The following is a 20,590-nucleotide window of genomic DNA, read 5'->3' as shown; positions in this document are numbered from 1 at the left end:
GTTGATGTGTATTTCGTGTTTGCCATGTGTTGGCCTACAAACATGTCAAGGTTGATAAGCATCGGATGAAACACCGAAAAATTGTGATGTGATTCTTTCAATAAACTGTTTGGGGACATGTATTTGCATATCATATCACTTCAAGTTTCAACGTAAAATCTATACCCAGTAAACATGCCGACGTCGGCCCGACATCGGCTGGACGTCGGATATGCCCGCATCTTCCGACGTCCAGCCGAAGTCCAGCCGACGTCGAGCCGACGTCGGGCCGAGGTCGTTTGCCGAGGTTGACGAGATCGTTTGTCGTTGGACCGACGGGGCCGACGTCGGCATGTTTATTGGGACAACGCGCCAAAAATATCAACCGGCGGCGGGATTCGAGCCCCCCAGTCGCCGACGTCGGCATGTTTACTGGGACAACACGCCAAAAGCATCAGCCGGCGATTGGATTCGAACCCCGTGTCAATTGAACGCGAGGTTAGTGCGCTAACCACTACACCACGCATCCACATAGCGAATCTAGTTTGTTTTCGGCCGGGCAGCAAATGGGTGGTGGCTGGCTGTGTTCATGCTTGACCAATGAAGACTTGCCTAAAGCTAGGCGACCCCTACATTGGCAGTATGGTATGACAGCGCCACCTCTTTTACCACACATCTTAACATTTTTGCGGCATCTATGTAGATGATGGTCGCGGCGTGTACCACGTGCCAAATAAAGAGGTGTCAATTTTGTTTCCAATCGAAAATGCAATACACATGCAACGTGTAAAAAGTACACAATTCCTCACTCATTTTTTGTAAAGATATCATTATGAAAAAATGATAAAGGTACTATATAAAACGCTCGGGGACGAGATTGGACGAGGCGTAAGGGTGACCATGAGTTCTGCAAACAATCATAATGTGTTATGTGATTAGTAATTGGGATGATAACGCCTCGAGCAAAACACATGGTTAACCTAATCATCCACCACATGCGTAATTCTTGACATATGTCTAACCACACACGACCTGCGCGGCAGGTAACACTTGCCTGACCACATGTAACGCTTCAGTCCCTAATATTCTGTGGTATATAAGCGCACGCGAGTGAGTGGATCAGTATCTTCGTCTGACCACCAGTTAGGCGGCGAAATCCCTCAGGATGAAGGTGTTCGTGGCCGCCACCCTCCTGGCCCTGGTGGCCTCTGTGCCGCTCGACTCCCAGGTCGAGGACCAGGATGAGCTCGAGATGCACGAGGTCTGGGGCTCTTCCTACAAGGAGGTCCAGGAGAAGATGGGCCTCAACAACGGCGCCTCCCTCTCCCGCTCTGGTCAGGTGCTGGACTCGGTCTTCTGGAAGAGCATCGCCCAGGAGATCATCCAGACCAAGCTGAACGACAAGGTCTACCACCACCAGGCCAAGAACGCCATCCTGTTCATCGGAGACGGCATGTCGATTCACACGCTGGCCGCCGCCAGGAAGCAGAAGGGCCTGCTGCACGGAGCTGATATTCCCGAGCACACCATGCTGTCGTGGGAGAAGTTCCCGTACACCGGCCTCTCCAAGACGTACAACTGCGACCGCTGGACAGCCGACTCCGCCTCCACGGCCACCGCCTACCTGACCGGCGCCAAAGGCAACTTCCTCACGGTCGGTGTCGACTGCTCCGTCCTCATCTGGAACTGCGATGCCGTCAACGAGGCTTCCTCGCCCAAGTCGATCCTCCGCTACGGAGTAGAGGCCGGTAAGTGGGTCGGTCTGGTGTCCACCGCCCGTATCACGCACGCCTCTCCCGCTGCCACCTTCGGCCACACCGCATACCGTACCTGGGAGTCCGACGCCGACTTCGTCGCCATGGAATGGATGACCGGACCCGTCAAGGACTCGTGCAAGAACGCCATGAAGGACCTGTCCACCCAGTTCGTCGAGCGCGAGGGCATCGACATCAACGTCGCCTTCGGAGGCGGCTGGGGCAAGTTCACGCCGAAGGAGGTCGAGGGCGGCTCCCGTCTGGATGGCCGTGACCTGATCCAGGAGTGGAAGGACAAGCAGGCCTCCCTTGGACGCAGCTACGCCTACCTGACCACCAAAAATGAGCTGAACAACTTCGACGCCACATCTGCCGACTACGTGCTGGGTCTGTTCAGCCGCAGCCACATGCAGTACCGCGCCTTCCAGACCCCCGATGACGTCAACCTGACCGAGATGGTGAAGAAGGCTCTGGAGATCCTGAAGCTCGGACCAAACGGCTTCGTGCTGTTCGTGGAGGGCGCCAAGATCGACCACGGACACCACTACGGCAACGCATACACGGCCATCGACGAAACCATCGAGCTGGAGGAGGTCGTTCAGTATGCTGTCGACAACACCGACGAGTCAGACACCCTCATCGTTGTCTCCTCCGATCACGCCCACACCTTCAAGATCAACGGCTACCCGGAGCGCGGCCTGGACATGTACGGACCCGCCTCGTTCCTGGCCGGCGGTATGCAGAAGGGCGGTCCGCCGCCCAGCCTGCCGTACCCGATCCTGCAGTACGCCAACGGTCCCGGCGGCACCCGCACCAAGGAGGAGCAGGATGCCAAGCGCGCCGCCCTCACCGAGACCGGCCCCGACGCCGAGTGGCGCGACCCGCACTACAAACAGTTCGCCGGCATCTACCTGCCCAAGGAGACCCACGGTGGAGACGACGTGGGCATCTTCGCGCGCGGCCCGGGCGCCCACCTGCTGCGTGGGAGTCTGGAGGAGAACTACATCCACCACGTCATCAACTGGGCCCTCTGCCAGGGAGACTACCTCACCGTCTGTGATGAGTAGTCGCAGTGTTCTTCTTATTCGGAGAGGACGTTTTACCTGATGATTAATTTGAATAATGAAATTGTTATTTTGGTTATTGTGTTGTCAATGTTCAACACCCGGAGGTTGAGTACTTCAAGAAACGACGAAATATATTTTTTTTCGTTTATATTTCTTTCTACAATTGGCATAAACAGTGAAAAAAGCGTAGCTCAATCCCACCAGCATTGATATTACCAGAGTACCTACATTAGAAATTATAATCAGAATATATTACGAAACATTTTGAAGACACATTTGCAAGACAAGGTCCCAATCTTCTTGCCTGGAACAAAAATGGAGACAAAAAAGACAGAGGAAACAAAGCATCCAGACATGATTGTTACCACACGTATATAAAAAAATGTCACGAGCTACATCGCACTAAAACGGATAGCCGCCGCCATTGAAGGAGCCGGGGAACACTGGAGCGCGATTGAATGCGCCCGGGAAGGCGGCTGCCCCTCCGAAAGGGCCCGGGAACTTTCCGAGCCCTCCTACCCCTGAGCCGGGGAAGCCTGCGCCACTAGACAGGGCTGAAGGGAATGCAGCACTCCGGAAACCCTGGTTCTGCGGGTTTTTGAATGAGAAAGAAGCGTAGCCCTGTGGCTTCTTGTAGGGATCGTTCTTGTATCCATCACCATGTGACTTGTAGGGATCCTGGTTATATCCGTCATTATTAGGCTTGTATGGATCCCCGTATCCATCACCATTGGTCTTGTAGGGATCAGTATCGTATCCGTCACCATGGGGCTTGTAGGGATCTTTGTCGTAACTGTCACCATGGGGCTTGTAGGGATCTTCGTCGTAACTGTCACCATGGGGCTTGTAGGGATCCTTGTCGTATCCATTACCATGGGTTTTCTTGTAAGGATCATCATACCCGCCAGTTAGTCTACCAAGCGTAGGGGAATTCTTATACGGATCATCACCGTAGCCGGTGTGGGGCTTCTTGTACGGGTCAGAGTATCCATCTTGCTGTTTGTTGTGTGGGTCATTGTCGTATCCATCTTGATGGCTCTTGTACGGGTCATATTCGTTACGCTTCTTGTACGGATCCTGATCATATCCGTCATAGGGATGGTACGGGTCTTTATCATATCCGTCATTAGAATGGTACGGATTCTTATTGTATCCGCCCTGATGACGTTTGTACGGATCACCGTACCCACTCGACAGCTTCCCGAGCGAGTGGGGGTTTGCGTGCTGGTAGCCGTTGTCGTGTGGGTTCTTGTACGAGTCGTATCCGCCAGTGGCTCCGTATCCGTACCCGTCCTTTTTGTCGGCGTACCCTACTCCATCTGGGTAGCCGTGCGGAGGACCGTAGCTGGAGCTCGGTGTGCGGAGACGCGATCCGGCGGCGAACGCTCCGGCTCCGCCAGCGCTCGAGAAGGGGCCACCGCGGTGCGGGCCTCCGTCGGCGGTCACCAGCGCTGCGGCGCAGAGCAGCAGCCCGGCGCGGTGGGTCGCCATCTCCGCCACACCGCCAGTCACCACTGGTAACCGCTGGAGGTCTGCAGGCCGTATTTATACGCTTCTGACGGCGTGAGAGCCAGAGAGGCTGGAACAACCGTGCAGCGTCACACCAGGAGACTTTCCCGATATGGGTGGGGCCAACGGTACCTCTGCACCCAGCAGACACTCGGTGCCATATGGGGACGATGTATGGATTGAGCCGCGTCTTTGGGACGGTGACATATGGATTGCCAGACTGATGAGAAGAAGCGCAGCTGCTCTCTTTTTCTTTGAACTCGTTACACAGCATGTGCACTTTGAAATGACACCAGCTGTTGGTTCGTGATTTTGGGGAGCCACTCCTGTCTTTTCAGTGTAATTTAGATTCGGCACCACTGGCTGATGTTTGGATGACATGAACTGACCTAAAAATGAAAATCTGTCTGCTCCTTATTTAGACCCGTGTAGTATCTGCTTGATAAGGAAAATTTGTGCACACAAAGTTGTCAAAGACATCTGCTAGTTCAATAACAAGTTGTAACAACTGGCACGAAAACCAGACAAGAGTCCCCAGTTGGCAGGTCTGGGTAGTGAGATGTTTGACAGAGGATATATCCTTTGGGCTTTGGCATACCCCATCCAATGTTACTGATATCCTTAGGATTCAGCATTAGCTCTAGTCAAGATAGTGCCGAAGTTTATTTCTCTCGATCAGTTAGCGCTTAATTCGTCGTGTCTTAGTTTTTTTATGCACGCCTTTTACAATATTTTAAGACCCTTTCAGTCCAGTCATGCCGTGGGCCCTTTCCATGTGACTTGACGTTTCTAAGCATAGCAATCCAAGTATAGAAGTCCTGTGCACACTAGTGGTGTCAATCGGAACTTGAATCTTCGGAATTCCGATTTTGTCCAATGTCCAATGCGGAATTCGGTTGGACAATGACAGCAGGCCTTGGACAACTTTGGACAATCGCTTGCTACACCTCAACATGTTTATAAAGTAATCGTGTTTAACATTGATTGGCTATTAGAAAGCTCAGCTTTCGATATGATTACCACTTTTGAGCTGGTAACGATACATTAAAACCAAATTAAATAGCGGTGTTGAGTGTAAACTATTGTGTAGATGTCGGACATCTTTGGACAAATGGCTGGCTTGGAAATTTTTGGACGGACAGTCGACGTAAGTATTGGACATTGGACGGACATTGGACATATGTTTTCTGAAATTGACATCACTAGTGCACACCACTTCGAGAACAAGGGAAGCTAAATAGTCACTTACTTTGAAGCCCTCAGTCGTTGAAAGTATATAGGCATATCCTAGACGAAATTATTGTGAATAGATAAAATCATCGAAGCACATTGACCAGTCGAAAACCCCTAGAAACAGAAAAAGCAGATTGGGTGTTCTCTAGAGACTAATGCTGAGCCGCATTGGTCGCTGGGCACCACTTCTTCTCCGAACAGTTTCCCAACTACGCCGTGTTTTGCTTTACAGCCGAACAGCGGGACCATTGGACTGTTTTGCGTCTATCCGCTTCATATGCAGCTGTATTTTAATGCAAACGTGAGGAGGAGCAGAGGAACCGAGGCTGCAAAAGAATCAGACTGCTAGGTCCGTCAGGTCCGTGTGGCTCACCAGTGTTGACTATCGACAGGCTTAGATTTTCAATGCAGTTGAAAACTCCTATATCAAATATCAGAGTACTGTACCACAGAACACCCCTAACTTTATCAGCCAACTTAATTAACCCTCGCATGTGTGCGGCGTTTGCCAGCTTCTAAGTTCTAATGTGTAGGGGGGGGGGGTCGGTTGGACCCCCCCTTGCCGTTTGGCCCCTGATCGAGCTAGAGCTTCGCGGAAAAAAACGAGCGTGCTGCCCGTGACGAGAGGAAGCCGATGATACCCAATTTTAACCCTCCAGGCGGTGGGGGGGCATTTTTTTGCCCCCCCTTTAGTTTTTTCGATATATCTCGAGAACCGTTGCGCCGATCGTCACCAAACTTTCAGTACCCTCCCGGGAGCAGCTAGCGCACATGGTGACCAAAAATTTTTCCAAAGGCTATGATAGGTTGGCCGCTAATGACGTCAGAGTGACGTCATTTTTGCCATTTTCGACCCAAAAAAAGGTTTCGCGGGAAGAGCTGTCAGGCCTACAGCTTTAGAGATACAGAAAAATGTGTAAAACATAAAAGGTGTGAAATTAAAAGGGCTATAAAACTGCTATTTCGGTTTTTCGAATTTTTTGGATTTTGACCCCCAAAAATCAAAAAATAGATTTTTTGAATATAATAGCCAAAAAATCCAAAAAGTTTTTTGAATTTCGAAAAAACCGGAATATATGTGATAGCCCCTACCGCCTTCTATCTACATACCAAATTTGAGATCGATACCTCTTTTTTTTGGCCAAGTTATAGCGAAAAAACTGTTCAAAATTGATGACGTCAAATTTTCAAACTCAATTTTTAGCAATTCTAGACCTCGTAGCGCAAAACAAAGACCACCATTAGACTCCCCGTGACGAGCTGCATCGAATCAATACCCATTTTATGCAAAAATATCAACTTTGAAATTTGACCTTTTTTGACCTGACCTTGACCTGACCTCCACCAGAAAGTGACCTAAACCGTACCTGATGGTCTTATTACCAACACCATTGAGTTGGAAATGAAAAACTGGCCATAAAACATGCATCGCATAACCTTAGTAAAGTTGGGCTCATGTGGTGACCCTTGGTGACCTTTGGTGACCTGACCTGTGACCTGACCTGGTATGACCAGTGACCTCTAATAGCAACATATGTACTAGACAACTGACGCCTTATCGCTGATTTTCGACAAAATGCGTTTTACTCGGTGTTATAGCGCTTTCCCTAGAAGCCCCGTGAACGGTGAAACATTTTATCTTTGACCTGACCTGTGACGTCATCGGTGACCCCGAGGTCAATGAAATTTGGTTTCCCTTGACAAATTTGACAGGGCTATCGAACGCCGTTTGAATTTTCCGGATCCGTCCAGTATTTTCGGAGATACGGGGGGGGGGCAAAAAAGTGCCCCCCCCCCCACCGCGCGGAAGGTGGCTGGTAGGCCCACCGCCTGCCGGGTTAAGGTCCTAGGTCATTGGGTGATCTTCCAGGTCAGGTCAATGACCCAAAGTCGGGAAAATCGGGACCTGTTAGAAAGTCGTAAAGTGTGGCTGCTAAGGGGTTTTTCGGGGTGCTGATCACGAATATCGTGTTAGTTTTGACCACAGATAATGTCTTTAAGCATTTAGACCAGGTCGGGTCAGGTCAGGTCAGGTCAACCAGTAGGCATCGTGACGGGTATTCGTAGTACGTGTCAACCGCCTCTGACAGCTTCGTAACATGTTACGAAGGCACCAAAACTACTTCGTAAATGTTCAAATGGTTGCTAAATTCGAATTCAGCTCCAAAAACTAGCCTAGAAACATGTACAGCTCGAAAAAGTGAACCGAGGTCACCCGAGGTCACCAAAGGTCAATGACCTGACCTGACCTTCAGGTGGCCTTGACACCCACCCTAATGCATGGAAGCAACATCAAATCACATGTTTGAACGTTTGAAACCACGAAAAGCTTGCAAACGCGCGGCTAATGCGAGCCGAGTTACGCCGAATCGCGATTCCGGCCAAACATGGTCTCGGAAAAGAGGTCACAGGTCAAAGGTCATTTGTGTCTGGGTCATGAAATTTTAAGGGTAGATGTAAAATTGATCAATGTGAGGGTACTGGAAGTTTCGTCGCGATCGGCCGCTTTTTACGCGAGTTATTTGCGAAAAACCATGGGGGGTCCATCCGACCCCCCCCCCCCCTACACATGCGAGGGGTAAAATTTATCTAATGCTACTTGCAATAAATATTTATGAATCGTTACTTTTTTGTATTCATTCAAGCACCTGCTAGAAGAAAACCAAACGATACAGAAATATAATTTTGACATTCGTAGTCACAACATCTCAGCACTCACAACATCCCAGCACAAATAAACGCATCGCAGTCGAAAAAGCGTCATCCACAGCGACACAAATGCCAACAAATAATATAACACCCTATTTACAGCATACGCAAATGCGATACCTAAATAAACCTCGGCACATAGTCGCAATTTAAGCCTGCAGTAACCCTGTGAATTTACACCTGATAACACTGCGTCTTTCAGGAGCAGTAGGATCGCACATCGCAGCCATTGCGGGATAGCTTATGAGGTATCAGGCAGAACCATGTATCAGGAGCAAATGTAGCAGTGATAGCCTCCTCTTCCGACAAACTAACGACAAAGTTGCTGGTGCAAGAAGGCACCTCCACTCAGCAACGGGAATCAGAAGCGCTGCTTTCTGCTCTCATATATCCAACGCGTTACCAGCTCGTACAAAGATTCACGAGAATTACATTTAGCGATCGGCAGTACATCCTCATGCAGTCGATGCGACTGGCACGGCGCCAGGTAAAAAAAAAGAAAAGAAAAAATATGCAACTTGCAAGTTTTCCTTCCCTAGGCTTCCCAAACTGGGATGAATCGCACCCTACCTCAAATGCTCCCACCTATAATTCCCTAGACTAGAGCATATAGTCTGAATAATATTTTCCCATCCGAGCAACGAACGCCCAAAGACTATCCCGGCCTTGATGCGTTCGATACATTAGGTATGTATAGCATTTACATCATTTCCTATTTACAACAAATCACATCCATATCCACCACTTTGAACACGGCTGAGTTTTACTACAGTGCTGACTGGCCGGAGCACAACAATAGATCCCTGTTCAGTTCCGGGCGCCAGCCGCACTTCCGGTGAACGGCGCCCGCCCGAACTGCCGACCGGAGACGCCCGTTTCCGGCCGCGCCCGAGCTGCGTCTGGGGGCTGCGCTGTCTCGTGAGCCGACGTTTTGCTGTCGTTCGACAGCTCCGTGCCAGGTAAAAAAAAGAAAAGAAAAAATATGCAACTTGCAAGTTTTCCTTCCCTAGGCTTCCCAAACTGGGATGAATCGCACCCTACCTCAAATGCTCCCACCTATAATTCCCTAGACTAGAGCATATAGTCTGAATAATATTTTCCCATCCGAGCAACGAACGCCCAAAGACTATCCCGGCCTTGATGCGTTCGATACATTAGGTATGTATAGCATTTACATCATTTCCTATTTACAACAAATCACATCCATATCCACCACTTTGAACACGGCTGAGTTTTACTACAGTGCTGACTGGCCGGAGCACAACAATAGATCCCTGTTCAGTTCCGGGCGCCAGCCGCACTTCCGGTGAACGGCGCCCGCCCGAACTGCCGACCGGAGACGCCCGTTTCCGGCCGCGCCCGAGCTGCGTCTGGGGGCTGCGCTGTCTCGTGAGCCGACGTTTTGCTGTCGTTCGACAGCTCCGTCGGCACAGAGGCCGTCCTAAGTGGCCGCCATAGTGGTCCGCGCGAAGATGCAGGCCAGACCGGAAGCCAGCGCCACCGGAAGCAGCGTCGGACGCCACACGCCGCCTGTTGGGAAAATAATCGAAATTAGATGCCAAGCGAGCACAACTGCTGATATCAAATATTGCAGTTCAGTACCTAAGATTTACCTTTAAATAGCTTATGTGGATCATTGCCGTAAATTCGATCGTTCATGCCTACTAGGCATTGTTAGGCATTGCCTAGCAATTGTATGTTCTGTCGCTCGTAACGTTTGAAATGTAATTGTTTTAATTTTCCCACCCTCGTGCAGCTTTCCGCCATGAGGTTGGACCAATGTGTCATGACTTTGCAAAGCAAAAAGTTTGGTTTCAGAGTTCCCAAGACTGACAGAGCAGGCGTGACTGATAGCTCAACCTTACTGCGGCCCCTCCATATTGCCCATGTTGTGGTCGTGCATCGGAACATAGCCTTGTGCGAAATAACGGAGCCTGCAGAGATCATAGGCACCACCTATTGTCTTGCAAAATGCAGCGTTGAACAGTGGGATTTCATAAACCGATAAACGCATTACCAATGAATAGCAACCATGTAAACCGCTGAAGGTAATGGTGCTTGAAAGGATCGCTGATAAAATGCTATTTTTATCCAACCTGCTAATGGAAATGTTGTCTTACATGGGTTAGAGGTCACAGCCGTTATATGTAGCTTCAACTATAAGATCATGTTCTTAATTGGCATTATTTATATTTTAATGATAGAGTCGTCTTGACATAATTCATGAAAAGTTAAAGTATCTTTAACTCTCTATAACCTGCTAAGTGCTAACTGCTTCCAGGCTTACCTGCGCAAATGGTACAATGTATGTGAGTTGACCGAACCCAAAAGAAGACGAGCAAAAAATGGCCTGGCTCGAATCAACGCATAAAACTCAAGTTTAAGCAATTCATCCCCCTCACGTACTCAGGAGCGTATCAAACAGGCGATACTGAGCTCTCTCCATCGCTCGCTCGACTCCCATCACTGCTCTGCACCCTCCTCCAGCCACTGCGCGCCCTCCCTCAGCCACTGCGCGCCCTCCCCAGCCACAGCACGCCCTCCCCCAGCCACTGCACGCCCTCCACCAGCCACTGCGCGCACTCCCCCAGCCACTGCACGCCCTCCCTCAGCCACTGCACGCCCTCCCTCAGCCACTCCGCACCCTCCCCCAGCCACTGCGCGCACTCCCCCAGCCACTGCGCGCCCTCCCCCGGCCACTCCGCCCCCTCCCCCAGCCACTGCACGCCCTCCCTCAGCCACTCCGCACCCTCCCCCAGCCACTGCGCGCACTCCCCCAGCGTCTGCGCGCCCTCCCCCAGCCACTTCCCCCTCCCCCAGCCACTCCGCCCCCTCCCTCAGCCACAGTGCGCCCTCCCTCAGCCACTGCGCGCCCTCCCCAGCCACAGCGCGCCCTCCCCAGCCACTGCGCGTTCTCCCTTAGTCATTGCGCGCCCTCCCCCAGTCATTGCGCGCCCTCCCCCAGTCATTGCGCGCCCTCCCCCAGCCACTGCGCGTGCTCCCTCAGTCATTGCACGCCCTCCCCAGCCACCGCGCGCCCTCCCCACCCTCCGTCCGTCCACTGACCTGCTGACCAGCCTCCCAGAGGGCTGGAGCGCTGCGCCAGCGAGCGCCGGTGCACCTTCACCTCCCGGCCGCTGTAGTAGATGTCGAACAGCTCGGCCTTACACTTGAGCGACACCACGCCGTGCCGGAAGTGGTCCTCGCGCAGCCGGAAGTCGAGACCGAGCACCACGGTCTGGAGGCCCTCGTCGTCGGTCGCGATGGGGTAGAGGGTGGTCCACCGACTTCCCGTCTGAGGGAGAGCGAGCGGGGTCAGAGGAGGGGTGTCAGATCATCAGAGGAGTGGGACACTGGCTGAGATTGGTAGGGATACTTGGACGGCGCTGGTTCACCCACAAGAATATGCAACTAAGGTCATTTAACTATCATGCAATCATGTGGTATTTGCTATGTGTACGGTCATCACAGTCGAAGTCGTTGCTTTCAAGATGTGATGGCGAGCCAGGACACTAAACATAACAACGCAAAGCAAGTTGTTTGTATGCAATAGCACCAATAGGGACGTCTCGTCTACCACGCTCGCGTTTGTTTTCCGGTGACACGCTCCTTCTGTCCATTGACACGTGAACAGAGCTCAATGCACTGTGAGAAACATATGGGATGTGTGCGGCAAAATCTAGTCTGCATAACCGACTGCCAATTCTCGAAGAAGAGCAATCGTGGCTCCGAGCTGCACAGCTTACCGTAAATTGGCTCCGTTGCGACATCCATGTTCATGTGAACGATGGCCGCTGTACCGATCTGTGACGGATTGGAGCTACATTTTCTGACAACGTTTCAGATAATGGCTGGGACGAGTCGCAGGCCACTGCCAACCGAGCTGTAAAGTTTACTGCGGTCCATCCGAATAACGATCGGGCGGCCCAATGTGGCCGCAGAGCTGGCACCCTTTTAATGCCGCGCCGTTAAAGGAAGCCGGCCTGCGGACGCTTCAGTGAAGAGCGCTATGACTAACGTCCGATATATTTCAGTATCGCCCGGAATATGTCGGCGATTAGTTGATTAGATCGAGTAACTGGGAACATTTTCTGTAGATTACTTGCTGCTCAGGCATTCATCTTCAGATTGGTATTCAAATAAAGAGCTTTAAACCGTCTGTATGCAACCGCAGTCAAACTCAATTATTTACATTACTGGCGCATTTTCATCGGAAAGTTATCATATTTGAGGTGATCTCTACAAGGTTTACCACAAGCAAAGCCAGCCTTTGTGACAGTTAGACCTGTCTCAAAAAGTAAGATACTCTAACTTAACCCGCGCCCTGATGGGGGGGGGGCATTTTGGCCCCCCCCCCCTGTGGTTTTTCTTAAATAGCGAGAAAACGGCGGCGCGCAGCGCCGCCAAATTTTCGGTACCTTACCGGGCATCAATTTGACACCTTCACACAAAATTTCAAGTCACAGGTCACCTCAGGTCAGGAGTTATTGAGGTCAAACTGAGGTCATGTTCGAGTAAAAATGAGCAAAAAACATGACATCTTGAAACGCTCACCAATTCTACAGTTAACAAGCAATTTTAAAGTTCTTTATGTGGTTGTGTAGAGAAAAAAACGGCGCTACAAAACTGTTATCTCGGATTTTCGAAATTTTGGGATTTTGACCCCCAAAAATAAAAAAATGATTTTTTAAGAAAAACTCAAAAAATTTCCAAAAATTTTTCGAATTTCGAAAAACCGGAAAATATGTGATAGTGCCTGCGCTCTTTGATATACATACCAAATTTTAGATCGATACCTCTTTTTTTGGCCAAGTTATAGCGAAAAACTATTAAAAATTGATGACGTCAAATTTTTTTAACTCAATTTTTAGCAATTCTAGACCTCGTAGCGCAAAACGGAGACCACCATTGAACTCCCCGTGACGAGCTGCATCGAATCGATACCCATTTTATGCAAAATATCAACTTTGAAATTTGACCTAATTTGACCTGACCTTGACCTGACCTTGACCTGACCTTGACCAAAACGTGACCTAAGCTGGCCCAAAAGTCTGCCTGACCCACATAATCGCATTTGTCATGTAAAATGGACCATAAAACATGTATCACACGACACTTTTATATTGTGACCCCCCCCCCCCCCCCCAGTGACCTGACCTCTGTGACCTGACCTGGTATCAGTGACCTCAAATAGCAAAATATGTGTTTGAAGAACATTTCCCCATCGATGATTTTCAATGAAATGCATTTTACTCGATTTTACAACGCATTTCTTGAAATGCCTGTAAACGGTGAAAATTCGACCTTTGATCTGACCTGTGACGTCATCGGTTTGACCGAGGTCAATGAAATTGGGTCACAAGGTAGTTTCCCGTTGGGGCTATCCAACGCCGTTTACCGCTTGTCGCTATGTTGCGTGGTTCTCGAGATCTTAGGGGGGGGGGCCAAAATGCCCCCCCCCCCCATCAGACCGCGTTGCTCGGCAGACCCCATCAGGGCGCGGGTTAAAAACAAGGCTATAGAACTCTTTCATAACACAATCGTCGTTTTCTTGGCAAGAGTAGAAAACAACACATACGCTTGCTATATACATACAGCCCTCGCAAAATCAGAACACTATTGAAATAGGCATGGACTACGGCCGGACCATGCAATATTAAATATAGAATTTGTTACATGAAAATTGAAGGGGGTTTAATGGATAAAGGTAGCTAAACCCTTCTTGAACGGTCAGCAGCTGTAGTCATAACGAACTCTTTTGCAGCATGTAAAAATATTTTCATTTTGAAACCTGTTATACGACCTTCAGAAAATAACATTTTTGCAATCCTTTAAAACTATGTTTATAATTTGTCACCGGCGACCACTTTATTAGTTCCATAGTCCCATAACAAAGGCAAATTTAAGTCCGATACTGAAATAAGATTTCAAAGTCCCATAACTTTCCTAGGCGTGAATGAATTAGAGCTCAAGCTTCTCACGGTCCCTCGAGAACCTTACGATCGTGACCATCAGCCCTTACCTTCCGAAGGGAGCGCACAATAACCCAAAGATACAGATGCGAGACCATTTGTCCCTCCCACTCACCCCTCCCTACACATCACAGGCACAGATATACGAACACACCATTATATATAGTACTTACTGCAGTGCCGCCAAATGGACTGAGAAAAACGGACCCGCAGAAACAGAAAAGGGCTGTGCGTTTACGTAATGGCAGTGTTATAAGCGATCTCGTGGAAGACTTTTAGCCTTTCATATAGGTCACAGCACGTGGAGGCGGACGTGCATGAATCTTTGAACCCACTGAGCCGCTCACACACGTTCAACTAGCCGCAATGCCCATCTATGGGCGTTGCCCTTTACACTTTGAGATGGCTTTTACGAGACTCAAGTGCGGAATGTCTGATGTCACAACAGTTCTAGTTTCTATAGAAAATATTTTATACTTTTACCAGAAGAGGATAGTCTCATCAGCTTGAACGTGACCAAAGAAGCTTCAAGCTGTTACGATATTTTCAGAGTCAACGTCTGCGAGCTACAAACTCCGAACAGTAGGTGGCTATTCCATTTGGTAGCTCTCCGTCTTGGGCGCGTGCAGATGGCAGCCGAGTGTAAGCGCGGCGTTTTCAGAGCGGCGGCGGCGTTGGCGGCTCCATCGTGGCGCCTATGGCGGCCATTTGTCGTTGTGACGCGCGTCCCTTCCGCGCCATATCGCCCGCTTTCGATCCCGGCATTGTGTTGAGCGCACTAAGCAAAAACTCGGCCGCTGATCTGATGGAGAACTGATTGCGGCGCTCGGAAGCCGCCGGCAGGCGCGGCTCAGCGCCGCAAAAGCCGCCACCAACAGCTTAAAAGCCGCGCTGTGGAGCGCCGGCTCCCAAATGATTATAAATAGGTCCGGATTGGACCAGCCTGAAAAGTTTGCATTTGGTCCGACAATATCCGGCACCGGAGCGGCGATATCTGTCTTGAACGATGATTTGTTTTGAATGATATCTGATACATGTTAGGTCGGACAGTTCAATAACGATATTGCTGCGCTGTGATCGTGTTACTGAGATCGGCCGCCATTTGTGTGATAAAGTGTCTCAACGAGCTGCAGCGGCTTGGCGCTATTCGACTGCAGAAAGCCAAAAACGAAACGCAATTTGCTCGCAATATTCCTTTTCTTTCAACGATCAGTTTGTTTTTGTACCAGTTAAAATTTAAGCATTCTTAAGGATGTTAAGTTTACCCGCCGAGACAGTTTATGTAATGGCATGGTTGGGCAATTTCAGCATCATTATTTTGTATTTTAGTACAGCTTTGCATTTAGTTGAGGATTTTGAAGTGCGCTTGAGCGTAAACTCAACCACGTTTGTTCAAAGACCGCTCATAAGCAGACGCGGGGACAATTGAAAGACATTCCTATGTCATCTTTTTATCTGCAATGCAAAGACGCGACATAATAATTGGGTATGTTCGTAGGCAGTCAGTGAACATATTTGTTAAGTGTAAAATTTGTAGCCTCATCTGATGAACAAAGAGGTCTGCTCTGCAGCAACAGCGATGACAGGAACCTCAGGATTTCCGTGTGGTGGCCGGTGCCAATAAAGACAGCATGACTCTCCAAAGAATGTTGTTCATTCATGACAGCACTGACACATCGTAAAACTCTTGGCGGGGTAATCCACGAGCATCGTAGGAAGGATCTGGGACTGATGAAGTGGGCAATGATAACTTCTGCCAGCATTCACACCAACTTATTTAATGACATGTGTTGCTACCGGCTGCCGTGCCCTCCGGGCTTTTTACCGCGCAGCTAGTATGCCAAGTTTCCGCACCCCGTCCCGCCGCACCCCGGCCGGATCGAATCAAAGTCTGTCCAAGTATCCCGAGTCACGAGTCGCGGCCATGACAAATGAGCGTGTCTGTCCCCGTTCGTCCGCGCCGCCCGCCGCCGTCCAATCCGGCTAATGCCCGGCTCACATTACCGTGATGACGGCCGCATGCGTGGTCCGTGCGGACGGGCGGACGGGCGGACGGCGGACGGCGGACGCCGCGTGACTGACGGCGTGACGACATGAAAGAGCATCGTCACAGCATCGGTACAGAGCCGGCACAGCACCGGTACCGCACCAGTCGACCCAGCTCTGTGTGTCACTGGTCTTCAGCGGGATGTCTCAGGCAATATGGCGCTCTTATCAAAGACGTGCTACCTCCGGAAATATCTTATTTGGAAGTCCGTTACCCTTAGGGAAAGCCGAAACATGCCATCCAGGAAGCGAGCCTGACGAAAAAGCTGTGAGGTCTGACACCTTGATGCCAGTTGAGTTCGAGAGAGACATCAACGATTGTTCTCGTATCCGTTTTGCAATTCGTGCTGAGTTGTGGCGCCAAAATTATTTTCTGTTCAGCTAAGCATTCAAGTAAAGTAAAATGCATTGTTTTCAGTCAAACCAAACTATTTTATATTACAGATAAAACTGTATTGAGAAAGAATCATACGGTTGAAATATGGAGGAAGTGGCGCTAAAACAACGAATTGAAGCAATAACGGTACGGCCACGAATAGGTATGGATAGGCATTAGAACGTATCATCCTAAGGCGCCGCATGCTAAAAGGACTAGCTAAGCTCGAGCTGTCGATCTCCGGGTGTGTGTACCTTTTCGTCGTTGTTCCTTTGCCTTCCTTTCCTTTACGTTGTTCCTTTACCTACCTTTTCGTCGTTGATGAGCCAGGTGAGGTTGGCGGCCGGCCGCGACTGGACGGACGTGCAGTTGACGCTAACCAGCTCCCCGCTGTCCCGCTGTATGACGTCCTCAGAGCTGGTCAGGGGACCCGACTGCCGCGGCAGCTCTGCAGCATACACAGACACACGTGTGGGCTGACGGTGCTAACATACAAATATTCACACAGGGCACACATACAAACATACCGAATTCTACACATTAACACTCGCACCGACGGGGGTCTGCGCCAACTTCGTACCGACGGGGGGGGGGGCGGATGACCGCCCCCCCCCTGAGATCTCGAGAACGAAGCAAGATAGCGACAAGCGGTAAACGGCAAGGGATACGTACGGACAAGGTCTACAATTTTTACAAAGGTCATTTTCAGGTCAGGTCAAAGATGACGTCACAGGGGTCAAAAAAGTCAAAATGGCGGAGCTAGGTATGGAGAGAGTTTTTCTCAAATAACTTTCGAACTAGTCAATATAGGAACAAACTAAGGGCAGCATCGTGATCCTCTCGTCAATCCGCATCGAATGATATATATGTTGACCTCGAAAGGTCAAGGTCAAAGGTTGACCTCAGGTCACGTGACCTCGAGGTCATCATGTATATCATTCCTTGCGCCTTGACGATCTGAACACAATGAGACCATCCGCGCGGCTGTATCTTGTTCCTGTACGGAGTTATTGTCAAAAACTCTTTGGTGACCTTTGATGACGTCACATGACCTTACAGCTGCCCAACAGCAAAACAGACCTCAAGGTAGTGAAGGTTGATCGTATATGAGGTCATGTATGGTTTATGGGGCCATTCCGACCCGTTTTAGTGGTAAAAACAGGGAGTTGATTTTTCCCCCTTTGACTTATAATGGGGAGGTCGATAAATTGACCTGACCTTAGGTCATCGATATCAAAATTCCGAGATATACAAATTGTAGCTACTAATAACCTTATAACATCCTGCGACTTCCAAAGGCCTCCGACATCTACTGTAGCTCTGGCACGGTGACAAAGTTGCAAAAAAGTGACTTGAGGTTGGGTCATTCAAAGTGACCTGGTGACCTGACCTTAAAAGTTAGAAAGTTCAAACTTGCACACCATGTGTAAAATTGATGAGAGAATAGTCGTACCAAATTTCGCGGTGCGTAGGCTTCCCGCTATTTGTGAAAAACTTCAGGGGGGGGCCGGATATCCGCCCCCCCCCCCGTCGGTGCGCGTGTTAACTTATTTTCAGTTTGGTGTAGTTCTGGTAATACCAGCACGTGTCCGTGTCATGCCTACTCGTGCGTTTTTTGTTTCAGCATGTGTGCCAAAGAAAACGCAATGCCAAACTCGTCACGGCATACATGTAGGTGTTCCGTAGCTCAATCTTACGACGCGCGGTGACTGGCTATTTGCATAGCTATAAGTTGAAATGAGCTGCCACTTGCGGATGCAGAGGCCACAGCGTCCTTTCAGGAGTGGCCGACAGTGTTTATTCCAATTAACTGACTTCTTGGTTCCTTTGATGTCTTTGATAACAAAAATGCACACGTTAGCATTTTTAGTTGAAGTTAAAGAAAAAAATGCCTATTCTGTAAGCTTTAACTAATATCACGCTATCAATTGAATCATACATTTAACCCTCGCCCGCACATGGGGGGGGGTGGTTGCCACCCCCCCCCCCCCCAGGTAGTCTTTCTGCTCTGCACTCAACATTTATTTTTAGAGCTAGAAGCCTGATTTTTCGTATAGCTGCTCCTCTATCCTTTCTTGATGTCCACTGAAAATTTCAAGTTTCTGTGATTTTTGGTTTCGGAGATATGACCTTGTTTTTCAGGTCATGTCATGACCCAAATGGCCAATTCTCAACATCTTGCGTTTGCCATGGGCCTTGTGAGCTTTTGACACCCTGATTTCGGCCTTTTTTGCCAGTCTTACCTCCCACCTATCATGGAACATGTTGTTCGACGATGTACAGGGGTCAAGGTCAGGGTCAAGGTCAACCTAGGTCATCTAAGATAATTGCGTTTTAGGCAAGCTGAATTTACTTTTTGTGAAGTTTTTTGACTGCATTTTTGATAAAAGCTTCTCAGATCATGATTTCATGTAATATGGACCCAAAAACAATCGGTGCACACATCAGTATACACACAGACACACACAGACATACAAACACATATAATTGACCTTGACCTAACTTGACCTGAAATGACCTCAGCAGCAAAATTCTGGTCGGGTAGTGTGACAAAGAGGTTCTAGCTGGCTTGGCACCAGAAAACAGCATCGTCATCGGTATTTGATAAGCAGCGCACTTGATATCCAACGGTGACCCAAAACAGCAACAGTTTTTAGTTTGACCTGACCTGAAAGGTCAATGACTGACCTGAGAAGGTAAAACTGGGTATCATTGGATTCGTCTCTTCCCAAAGAATCTTTTTGGTCTTTACCGCTAAGCTCTATCTCCAACAGGAACGAAATGGCGCGGGGGGGTGGCAACCACCCCCCCCCCCCCCATGTGCGTTCTAGGATGGGAAAATGGCATGTGCGGGCGAGGGTTAACCTATTATAAGAATTTTACCAAATATGCCCTCAGTCCCAGCGGATAAAAACAACACCTAAGAATGATCCGCATAAAACTTGGCAGAAAGCTCGTTAAAGTACTTGGTCTGTATAGCTCAGAGGTAGAGCATAGGAGCGCTAATCCAAAGGCCCGGGGTTCGAGTCCCCGTACAGCCCAAATCTTTAACGAGCTTGCAAAAGATGACGGATGTCATCACTGTCAACCGTGGAAGCCGTATGGCTTTCCATCTACGCTGGAGTACGAAAAACATCATCTCACGCTCTCAGTCCCAGCGGATAAAAACAACACCTAAGACTATATTTATTACATCTTCTACATACGCCCCGGCCGACGTTGGTACGACCCCCGCTAGCTGTTTTGCCCCTAATTGAGCTAGAGCCTCGCGGAAAAAACGAGCGTGTGCGCCCGGCGCCGTTATTAGACGCAGTGATTGATACCCGATTTTAAGGTCTCAGGTCAACCGGTGACCTATGAGATCAGGGCAAGTGGCATAAAGCGCGGGCTCGTTTTTTAGTAAATAACTTCGCCATAAATGGTCAAAGAGCCACAATTTTGGCAGGATCGTGTTTGTCTAGCTCAGGCAGCTTGAATGGTGTACTTTTTGTTCGGATGGGGTCAACCTAAGGTGCTGACCTCAGGTCAAGGTCAATTCAGAGCCCTTTAGGTCACGAAGTTGGTCGAAGGAGGTCATATGGCACATCATTCCATTTGGCAGGTCTTGCTGAGCCCATTGATGACTTTCCCGACTCCCTAGCTCAATTTGATCGGGAGTTTTGAAGAAAACTAATATGACCTTAGTAACGTCATAAATGGCTCACGCAAGGTCAGCAAAGCAAAAGCGAAGCATCGAACCTTGCAAGAATTGCAATAAATCATGGTTTCGTGTGCTGGAGAAAGTTTTAGATCATTTTCCAAATAACATTTTCCATATTTTCTCCATTGACTTATATTGGTGAGGTCACGTGACCGACCTGACCTCATGTGACTTTTAGGAAATATCCGAGATATAAAATTTGTGAGATCTCTGGAGAATACTAGGTCCTGTACGTTTCATCTCCC

The 20,590-nt window shown here is 49.3% G+C and overlaps 3 protein-coding genes across 3 annotated transcripts in view; 1 reads left to right on the top strand and 2 right to left on the bottom strand.

Annotated features, from left to right (window-relative positions):
- Positions 1-1,109: 1,109 nt before the first annotated feature.
- LOC122381332 (alkaline phosphatase-like) lies at positions 1,110-4,313 on the top strand. The gene has a single exon (XM_043365368.1). The coding sequence runs from the start codon at positions 1,145-1,147 to the stop codon at positions 2,798-2,800; it is 1,656 nt and encodes a 551-aa protein (XP_043221303.1). The 5' UTR covers positions 1,110-1,144; the 3' UTR covers positions 2,801-4,313.
- On the bottom strand, positions 3,203-4,291 carry LOC122381304. Its single transcript, XM_043365310.1, has one exon. It carries the CDS (start codon positions 4,289-4,291, stop codon positions 3,203-3,205), a length of 1,089 nt encoding a protein of 362 aa, XP_043221245.1.
- Positions 4,314-8,153: 3,840 nt separating the features above from the next.
- LOC122381331 (cell adhesion molecule 1-like) overlaps positions 8,154-20,590 on the bottom strand; it is a 46,011-nt gene continuing 33,574 nt past the window's right edge. Inside the window, exons 4-6 of the mRNA XM_043365367.1 lie at positions 16,954-17,093; positions 11,318-11,546; positions 8,154-9,781 (exon numbers count right to left, since the gene is read on the bottom strand). Of these exons, the coding sequence (XP_043221302.1) occupies positions 9,693-9,781; positions 11,318-11,546; positions 16,954-17,093 (458 nt within the window). The 3' untranslated portion in view covers positions 8,154-9,692. The remainder of the gene's footprint in view (positions 9,782-11,317; positions 11,547-16,953; positions 17,094-20,590) is intronic.

Source organism: Amphibalanus amphitrite, unplaced genomic scaffold, assembly GCF_019059575.1.
Source record: "Amphibalanus amphitrite isolate SeventyFive unplaced genomic scaffold, NRLGWU_Aamphi_draft 000118F_arrow, whole genome shotgun sequence".
NCBI classification, from domain to species: Eukaryota; Metazoa; Arthropoda; class Thecostraca; order Balanomorpha; family Balanidae; genus Amphibalanus; species Amphibalanus amphitrite.
The sequence above is the reverse complement of the archived record's forward strand: the minus strand, read 5'-3'. Positions and strand labels throughout refer to the sequence as shown.